The sequence below is a fragment of the Chelmon rostratus genome, chromosome 10 (assembly GCF_017976325.1).
Source record: "Chelmon rostratus isolate fCheRos1 chromosome 10, fCheRos1.pri, whole genome shotgun sequence".
NCBI classification, from domain to species: Eukaryota; Metazoa; Chordata; class Actinopteri; order Chaetodontiformes; family Chaetodontidae; genus Chelmon; species Chelmon rostratus.
Genome location: NC_055667.1, coordinates 4,781,863 through 4,791,564, shown reverse-complemented (window position 1 = coordinate 4,791,564; position 9,702 = coordinate 4,781,863). Strand labels below are relative to the sequence as shown.

The following is a 9,702-nucleotide window of genomic DNA, read 5'->3' as shown; positions in this document are numbered from 1 at the left end:
CTACTTAATGGAACACTTGAGTACATGAGGCCTTAAAATGAAGAGATAATTTCCACATAACAAAGCACTGACAAAAAGATGTATAAACAAGATGTGCAAAGAAATTAAAGCAGTGCAGGATGATGATGATGATGATATACGAGTTGATATCAGCACACTGATAGGTCAGTCTAAATCTAGCGTGACACATCTTCCTCTTTACAGTGTTGTGTGTGTCTCTTGGCACATTCAGTGGACATCGTCTGTTGTCCTTTTTTTTCTGATTTATGTTCAGCTAGAGTGCAGCACTCCTGCAGCTGGCAGGGATCCAGTGTCTTGCTCAAGGGCACTTCTGAAGGGCTCATTTTGCAGTTATAGCCCAGACCTCCCAGGTGAAGGCTGGCTTGTTCACAGTTTAAGGTTCCAGGCATTGACTTCCAACCACCAGCAACAGCAGAACAGTCAGGTTTGGGGCACTGATTGGATTCGCACTACCGTCTGTAGTGACTTCCAGTGAAGGCGTTGAACTTCCAGTACCAGGTGAACTGCTTCCTCCTAACTCAGTCACAGAGGCACCTTTTGTTGTAGAAGCTATGGTAGACACTGTTGTAGTGTCCATTGCATCTCCAGCTGTTTTTCCTACTGTACCACCAACAGACACTCCGTCTTTGGGGGACTGCTGGTCTGAGACGTCCCCGTCCGCAGTCTTGTACCACTGGCACTGGAAGTCCTTCTTCCAGATCTCAGCTGGGTCCGGCTCAGCTGGTTTAGTGCTTGTGTCCGGCTGATCTGTGGCTTTTGCTACCTCTGGCTGAGAAGTTAGATTGAAAACGGCTTTAATATTAACAAATGTAATAAATGCTGTAATTTTCATGGGAGGTAGTGAAACATTTTCTAATATCAGTCTGAAGATGAAATAACATGGCCCAAATTCAAAAGGAAATACCTCAATTTCCACAGTGTTCTGAAGTTAAAGCAATATTCATACTTTATAATGTGTTGTACTTTTTATAACAACTGAATGTTAGCAAACCCCCGTACAGAGATTTCAAGAAAGTGATGAGTGCTCCCAGAGAAACACAGTGTTCCTGTGTACAGTACTGTCGGATCAAACTCCACCGGATCTTTCTCTGTTGTTTCTCAGCTGCTGTGGCAGTCGTGCCTGAAAATGAGATGTTTTTCCAACTTTCCGCACAGAACTAACATGAGTTGAGAACTTCTGTATCTTTACACAAACCTTCCACCATGTGCACAGCAGCTTTTGCAGATCAACTAGAGATGCACCATCCGATCTGACTCCAATACCTGAATTTGGTAATCTGCTGATGGCGATGCCGACACCATATCAGAGCTCTTTTTCTTGAACATTATAAGGATTATTGTACGTCTTCAAATGTATTCCAAAGTGGTTTATTTGAAGTGGAGGTTAAGTAGGATTCACATGCTAATGTGCACAGCGATGCATTATCAACTACTTGTAAGTAGATAATAAGAGAATTTCAAAGACTGCAATGGCAAACACCTTCTTCAGATTTTTAAAGTCAGCATTTCAAATAAAAGTGCAAGAACTGTGTCGAGAAGTAGACGTTGTGAAAAAAAAAAACGATTACATAAGTTAACTAGAGGTAGACAGTGAAATCTGGATTGGTACATTGATCGGTGACGTCAGTCTGGTAAGTAAATTACGTCAGCATCGGCTACCGATACTGGATTGGATCAGTCCGGACTCTAGAATCAATTCTTTAGTGGCAGAAAAGGGGGAAAGTCAAAGAGGCAATCAGAGCCATTCATCCTTTCAGCACGTTGTAGGTCACATCTCGCCTCTGATATCTCACATGTCTCATACTGTATGTGTTTGTAAACCTTTCTTCAAGCACCAGAAGACTAAAGCGGACTGCAGCATACACTCAGTTGTTAATTACATATGCACACCTTGATAAGACGTCAGTTTGGTTAATATATACACTAAACATTGAAAGAAACTCAAACTGTAGCCTCCAAAATGACCATAACATTGAAACATCAGCACCCCTCTGAAACAATTTACTCAATATTGAAGGAAGTTAGGTTTTATTACTGGGCAGTTTTGTCAGACTGCAGTAGTTTTAGCTACTTAGCTACTTGTTGCTAATTAACTGTTTCATCTGTCATAAGACTCTTCTGGTCACCATAAGTACGAGAGTGTGTCCTGGCTTTACATAATGACATATAGCAGCTTTAATGATGTTACCGTTGCAAGACCAAGGACAGAATGAGTCTGGCTTATATCTGAACAAGGTTAAACAGGCCTCTGTCAACATCTATTTATGGCTCACTGTGGGAGTGGGCATCCAGCTCCTGCTGGTCCACAGGATTAATGATAACTGGAACACCACGCATAAGCAGGGCTTTATAAATCCAGCACAAATAGACCGTTGATATCTACTTAAATTACATTCTCACCTTTTCTGTCACCTTATCCACCACTTTGAGCGGGGGCGGGAGGTGGAGGTAGGCAGAGCTTTCTGGATTTTGACGGACGCATCGGCCCTTTCCCTGGCACAGAGAGGCTGAGCAGAGTCGAGTTGCTGTGGTTACGTTGATGGAGTAGGGACCCAGGACCTTTTGGACGAACTCTGCCAGGTCCTGGCACTCTCTCTGGGAAACACACGGTTTGATGTGAACAGGAGGAAGGAACAGTAGCATGCACTGCTAGATACGATGGACATTTCCAACACAAAGCAATCTTTGGAGATTTATCAGTGAAATTAAAGATGTGAAATAGTAAAACTGTGTCCTGGAAAATGATCAGATCTTTAAATGTCAGTGGATGGATAAGCATGGAGACATATTCGTGGGTGTAGGCATTTCATGCAAATGTATAGTTGTGTACCTCTGTCTTAGTCTCGCTTCTCTCCCAGATGACAACTCCGGCTGTTCCCATGGCAGCGCTCTCTCCTATGGTGCTCACCAGGTCTGCCTGTAAAAAAATAAAATAAAAAAATGTTATACAAAGAAGCTACAAATGAGTCAGGGCACAGCACGCTCTTTTTCAACTTGTCTCTTTGTTCTTGTCTTACAATCACGATTCCAAGAAAGTTCGACACTGTGTAAAGCATAAATACAACAGAATGTAATCGTTAGCTAGCAAACTGTGTTTACAGACAGTGGTTTCACAAAGTGTTCCTGAGCCCATGCAGTAACGTCCTATACAGTCATGTGATCACAAAGTGTTGAACCTCGCTCCATCCTCGTGAACCACTGAGCCTCTCCAGGATGCTCCTTTCATACCCAATCATGATACTATCACCTGTTACCAATCAACCTGTTTACCTGTGGAATGATCCAAACAGGTGTTTTTGGAGCATTCAACATCTTTCCCAGTCTGTTGTTGCTCCTGTCACAACTTGTTTGAAACATGTTGCTGCATCAAATTCAGAATAAGCAGATATTTACAAAAATCCCAAGGTTAAGCATTAAATATATTGTTTTTGTACTGTTTTCAGTTGAGTTTATGTCAAAAAAGGATCAGCAAATGATCACATTCTGTTTTATTTACGTTTTACACAGCGTCCCAACATTTTTTAATTCAGGGTTGTAATATATTAGCACCATTACAATTGTCCAGTTTATTTACACACCTGATAATACAAATACAGATTACATTACATCTTCTATTTATTCTAGTAAAACTGGGACTTTAGAACCAGGAAATAATTGGTGCTATGATACAATATGATTGTTCTGCTTAAGCAGTGATCCATATGTCGGGCTCCTGGATTAAAAAGCAGATGTAGATGTTTCACCTGCGACAGGAAAGTATTAGTTGAGGCGTAGACACTCTTGACCAATGGGAACACGGGAAGATCAAACGCTGTCCCAGTCAGAGATGATACCCGTAGCGCTTCTCCGATTTGACTGGACAAATACAGCCGGGCTCCAGAGGTCCCACCCTATAAAAAATTATGCCAGGTATAACACAGCTTCCGGAAATGTACCAAAACTCAGTTTGTTTGATAGGGAGGTGCTTAAACAGCAATAAACTGTGATCTGTTTCTGTCTACTAAAGCTCTTTTCACAACTTTTTCCTGTGTCAGATAATGAGTTTACATCACAGGATTCACACATCAGCCTGACGGATTGTCTTTGTCAATTACACGAAACCGTGAGGTTTGTTTTCCGCTGCCCCTCTGGGCTCGCAGAGATGTTGGGATGCAGTGGCTTTGACAGGGAGAAGTTTTTTGACTTTTTACAAAACCTCACTGATAAACCACACATGGCATTTTTCATTTCACTTGATTTTCTCTCTGCAGTTGTGTAGTTGTTAACTGCTCGGAGCATAAGTTTAAGTTAGACACTAGTTTTCACAACTTTTTCTGCCTTAATCTCCCTTTCAGCCAATTGAATTACTGATGCAGATGTAGGCTGTGATACGGTGCGTTCCTCTTGAGCTATGATGAGGATTTCTGTGCTCCCTCTGTGATTGTACAATATCTCAACCCCAAATGAAAATGTGAACAGACGCAGCAAAGCAGCGTGACCCACCTGCAGCTTCTCCAGGGTGAGGAGAGGGTAGAGGGCGGAGCATCGTTTCCAGAGCCACAGAAGCTCGTCGTTAAGGGCCATCTCTGCAGCAGGGCACTGGCCGGTATAATTGGCTAACGTGGTTTTGGCGGGATCACCGTTGTAGCAGCTTGGGTACGGGGAGACACCCCATAATGCTTTGGGCCTTAACCTTTTCACCTCCCGTAGGGTCTCCATCATTACTGACTGGCCTGCTGCCTCGAAGTCCACCTGTGATGAGATCAGTAGATCACCTTTGAGTCCCCTCCAGACATTTTCTGTTTTGTTGCAGTTTTTCTGAATAATCCGTCTGACATGGCCAAATCATCAAACCTCAGCGAGGGTTGAGGGATAGATAATAGCAGTATTTACTGTGAGATGATAGGAATTTGTCAACTGTTTGTCAAAGATTTTGCTGCACAGTTTCTAATGAAGTTTAATAGCTCTGGTTATATTAGACCATTGTGGACAATGTTGCACATCAGTGAGCAGGGCTGCTTTATGGCAGTATTGGATTTACAGAATTTTGCCATCAATAGGATGAACTACCTTGATGGTCAGGTATTTGCTGGAATTGTTCGACACCTATACTCTTTCTTGTCAGTTCGTTAGAGGAGAACATTAATACCCCTCTCAAGCCTGTCCATTAAATATGAAGCTGGAGCCGTGGGACAGGAGTTCACTGAGGGGTCTTGATAGAAACGTTATGCTGTGCCCAGATCTGTTCTCTGATGCTCACTAATTAGCACACTCTATCTTTAATGAAGTTTGTTTAATCTGTAGAAAAAAAACAAGGTGTTAAAGGGACTCGCTGTTTCTTGAGATGCAGTCACTGCCTGCAGTCTCTGCTAGTTACCTGGAAGGCAGTAGTCTGGCACATGTTAACATATTCAACAAAGCATATACATATAATGATTGAATAGTATTTTTACACCATTGGAAAGAGCCATGCAAGTTGTTTCCAATGTTTTTTTTTTTTATGTGGGACGTGCTCCTGATTCCAGCCTTTATGCTGAGCTAAGCTAACCAGCTGGCGGTAGCTTCATATTTAGCATTCAGACATGGCAGAGATAAGTCTCTGCAGGAATGCAAATGCAAAAGTGTCTGTATGAGAGGCACCAGGCTTCCAGCTAACTCCAGGGTAAACCCATGCTGCTCCAGCCGTCCGACACGTTTGCTCGAAGCCGTCCTGCCAGAAAGCCTCTAACACGTAGTCAATGTTGTGAAATGGTCACAGTTTGGTTAAGTTTAGGCACTAAAACCACACAAACCCGGCCTCTGGGGTTTGTTTGACCCATCCATCCACCCCACCTTCCTCCATTTGTAGACTTTCTTGCTCCTACGTCACCACTACGGTTTACAGTGGGCTTAGTTGAAAGCCCAGTTCATCTCATACAGGCACTAAAGGGTAAACTGTCCGTCTGTACGAGACGCCGAGGGGAAAGGTCGAGCGCTGGTGTTTGACACTCTGGGAATGAGTCCAGGCTGTTATTTCGCTAAATAAGTCAAAACCAGATAAAACCATCTGTGTTAATTTATATATAAATATTTCTCAACTGAATTTCCTGCAAATTATATAGATTTATTTGTTATATACCTGCTTATACTTAAATAGTAGTGTTATCCATATTTGCTACCCCTGCTTGAGCATAAAATGGTCCAGTCTAACCACAAATCAACAGCCTTTGTGTATCTTGGCCTTCTTCTTCTTGACACTTCTTAACATTTTGATTGGATACTAGTTTCCAACCGGACTGAGTTTTGGACTCAGAGTCACTCGCTGCTGTCGTGCCCTCATGTCCGCCCCGCCGGCCACTCTGCTTCCTCATTTTCCTTCCTCCCAGCAGGCCCTTTGTTGCTCACATCATAACAACATAATGAAGCATCATTGCCAACATTGCAATTACAGTACTTACGTAACGACCAAAAGCGAATGTTACCGTGCTGCTGTTATTAGTGACCAAGTCTCAGCGGAGATTTGCATATTCCATCAAAGATTTTCTCTTGACTAGAGAAGAAACACTTTAGGATGTGTTTTTTTTCCTCGCATCTTTCATATTCCACCATCTGCCAACAACTTTGTAAGATTTCTCTCCATCTCATGCTCCCTCAACCTCCCCTGAATCCCTCTTTCCTTTCAAGCTCACTTGTCTTCCTTCTTTTTATTTCTTGTGAACTTGTTTTCTCCCATATGCCTCCCCTCCATAGCTGTCCGCTCCCTCTACCACCCACCCTTTTTATTACCTCTTTCCCTGAACTTTCTTTACCTTTGACCACTTCTCCACCTCCTCTGGGGTCCAGCTAGGAAAGAAAGACTTCAGCAGGTTTCTCGATGCCTCCAGATACATGGCCTGCCTCTCTCTGTTTCTGGACCACTGGGGGACCCACTCTGCCCAGCGCAGTACCCCCAGCCCGAGGTACCTCGGGGCAGGTAGAGCTGCCTCCAGGTCCTGCTGTGTCTTTTGGAGGTGGTTGTCCAGCCGCGTGTGCTGTGGTAGCCCCCCACTGACAGGTGTGTCTTTGTCCACAAAATACGGGTAGTTCCCCAGTGTGTCCTCATAAAAGACGGCCACACGCTCCCGTTCCATCCCGAAAGATTTGGGATCTGGCCGACCGGAGCAGGAAGAGTCCGGGATGCCCCAGAAGATGATAAAAGGCTGTCCGGACAGGAGGGGAGGGCGAGCCGGCTGGGGTGGACCTGCAATACCGAGGTCAGCAGAGGCAGCGAGCAGGAGGAGGAGGTGCAGTAAAACTGGAGGCTGGACTTGAAGGATGACGGCTGATGAAACAATCGTGTGAGTCCTGAGATTGCAAGGCGTCGGCTTAGGTTCTGGCTTTGGGTCTGGACGCGACCGTGGCTCGGTCCACGCCATTGAAGCGGCCACCTCTCAGGCTCTCACCCCTTCAGGCCTTCGCAGCCGATCATGTTCCTGTAAAACACACAGCAGGAGTCAGGCCTTCAGTCTGTTGGGTGATATGGTCACTAACAGAGTCTTGATCAAATGACGAGCAGCAGGTCTATCATATCCTGTTGATGTCAGCATCCTGTTTTCTCACGGCACTAACTGGATCCAGTCTGCTGCAGCAACACTCCCTGTGTCAGCTGCTCAGAGTCAGTGTGTGTGTGTGTGTTAGTCTGAGTAATATTGTTTCTTAAAAGACAAAGGTCTCATTGTTTTGCTGGCTATTGCTTTACTGTATTCTCACCCAGAAGAATGTGATATTTTTCTTCTGTCTTCTCTTTTATTGAGTTGCAAACTGTTTTTCATCTCGGTGTCTTATTTTAAAGGCTTAAAATCCTTCCTTAAACTGTTCTCAGCGTCTCTATCCTTCATCTCCCCCATTTAAAGTGGGTGTAGTGAAGTCGGTGACAGTTTATTCGTTTCTCAAGGGTTCCCTCAGTCACACGTGTCATGGAGAGAGCCGGTGTGGTTAATATTTTATACGCTCAGTGATGTAGGATACAGCGGGAGCTCAGTGGGGGTCCAGGTTTTAAAATGGTTACAAGGCTGCGCACAGCAGTGAAGCAGGATAAATGCTGAGTGGAAGTAGCAGCGACTCCCACGTCACATCTTTAATACTAATCCTCATTCACTCTCCTTACATCCAGAGAGCAAACACATGTTGTTTCATACATTGCCAAAGAAAAAAAACGTCCTACTTCAAGTAATCGACCCTCTCCGCCATCCTCTGCATCCTCTGTGAGAGAAAACATCGGAAGTATGAATGATGAGAGAATCATGTCAAGCATTTGCTCTGTTCCACGTGTGATTACAGGAGACAAACAATAAAAACAGATGTTTTAACGTTACACAACGTTCTATATATCACACATGTTTATGTGCGAACCTTCAAATAGATTCTGCACTGACTGGCAGAAAAAGCCTGAAGTTTGCCCTGTTAACAGGATCCTCTCCAGCACGGTTCCTATGTCCCTGACATGTCACAATGTGCTCACATGCTGTCCACTTCCAACACTGAGTGGTAAAAAGGCAGATCTCAGCTGCCCACTTACAGAACTTCTCTTCTCAGATAAATTATAAACAACATAATTCTCCATACCACGGCATATTTTAGGCTTCTTTTGACCAAGATCCAATTATTTCATATCAAAGACGTCCCACTGCAACCAACTTGTCCACACACCCAGAACCTGGTCAGAGCAGCTTGTGTTCCACGGGAGTGGATTGTAATGTTGAAATAATTTAATTTATCCATTAGTTTCTCTCATCCTTTAATTCATATATGACATAAAGCAGCTTTGTACAGGGCATACAACATACTGAGCTATTCTGCATTGTTGCTTTGGTATAGTTATTCTTTCTTTGAGTTGATCAGCAGTACAGGTACATTATGGTCCTTTGTCCCTAACCCTAACCCAGTAGGGAGGATGGCCCAGTGGGAGCACCTTCTGACGAGAAGACTGGTTCTTTTAAGTAAGCTAGTTCGTTCAATTCATCATAACACCTGTGTTTTTTAATACCCACAACCCGACCCCACCCATAGCTGTATAGTTTACAATATTGTAGAACCGAGAGAGGCAAAGGCACAATTAGAAATCCATCTGCTGCTTCAGCACCAAGGACAGCACCATGGATTTATCTGTACTCGACACAATCAGACTGCTGATATTTCATCGTGTCACGGTCGGAGCCACAGATTGTAACGTGTGCAAACCCCCGTCAGATAAAGGATCAATGAGGCAGGCAGACGAGACCAACATATTCAACCCCTCTGGCCCTGCACTCGCTCTGCTACCAGGAGGGATGGCAGGTTAACAAGGGGCATGCATTTTGGTCATTTTGCTAACAAGGCGGATGGCATCCCCCCTCTTCCCTCCTCAGATCATCTACTGGCTATGAGACAGTAGAAACCTTGGTTCTACTGTCTTTTAATTTAAGAAGCTGTCAGTTAACGTAGCCTCACTGTCGCATTTATCACACTTCTGTCATGAGTCACATTGTAATTTCCAGTTAGTGCAATGGGACTGAGACACTGGCGACCACTGTTTGACTCACTCGGCTAATGAGGACAATGATGAATGAAGTGAAGAGAGTTCAAACAGCCAGAGAGAAACCTGAGGGTGAAAGTGCATTTACTCTACACTAAAGAACACTTTTGTCACTAAAACCAAATTGCTGGGTGTTAAATTAGATAATTTACTCCAGGATGGGAAAGGGC

The 9,702-nt window shown here is 43.9% G+C and overlaps 1 protein-coding gene across 1 annotated transcript; it reads right to left on the bottom strand.

Annotated features, from left to right (window-relative positions):
* Positions 1 to 394: 394 nt before the first annotated feature.
* si:dkey-72l14.3 (Glyco_hydro_56 domain-containing protein) lies at positions 395 to 7,394 on the bottom strand. Its single transcript, XM_041946771.1, has 6 exons — positions 6,789 to 7,394; positions 4,504 to 4,752; positions 3,765 to 3,911; positions 2,852 to 2,938; positions 2,422 to 2,616; positions 395 to 790 (listed from the first exon to the last, which is right to left on the bottom strand). Exons 1-6 carry the CDS (start codon positions 7,392 to 7,394, stop codon positions 395 to 397), a joined length of 1,680 nt encoding a protein of 559 aa, XP_041802705.1.
* Positions 7,395 to 9,702: the final 2,308 nt, after the last annotated feature.

What these genes read in the sequence shown, in the direction of transcription:
- si:dkey-72l14.3 (XM_041946771.1), bottom strand. Translation starts at nt 7,394, where the DNA reads ATGGCGTGGACCGAGCCACGGTCGCGTCCAGACCCAAAGCCAGAACCT. An exon ending in CTAATACTTTCCTGTCGCAG is followed by an intron (nt 2,939 to 3,764) that starts GTGAAACATCTA and finishes ATTTTTTTACAG; the next exon opens with GCAGACCTGGTGAGCACCAT. An exon ending in TGGATAAGGTGACAGAAAAG is followed by an intron (nt 791 to 2,421) that starts GTGAGAATGTAA and finishes CTAACTTCTCAG; the next exon opens with CCAGAGGTAGCAAAAGCCAC.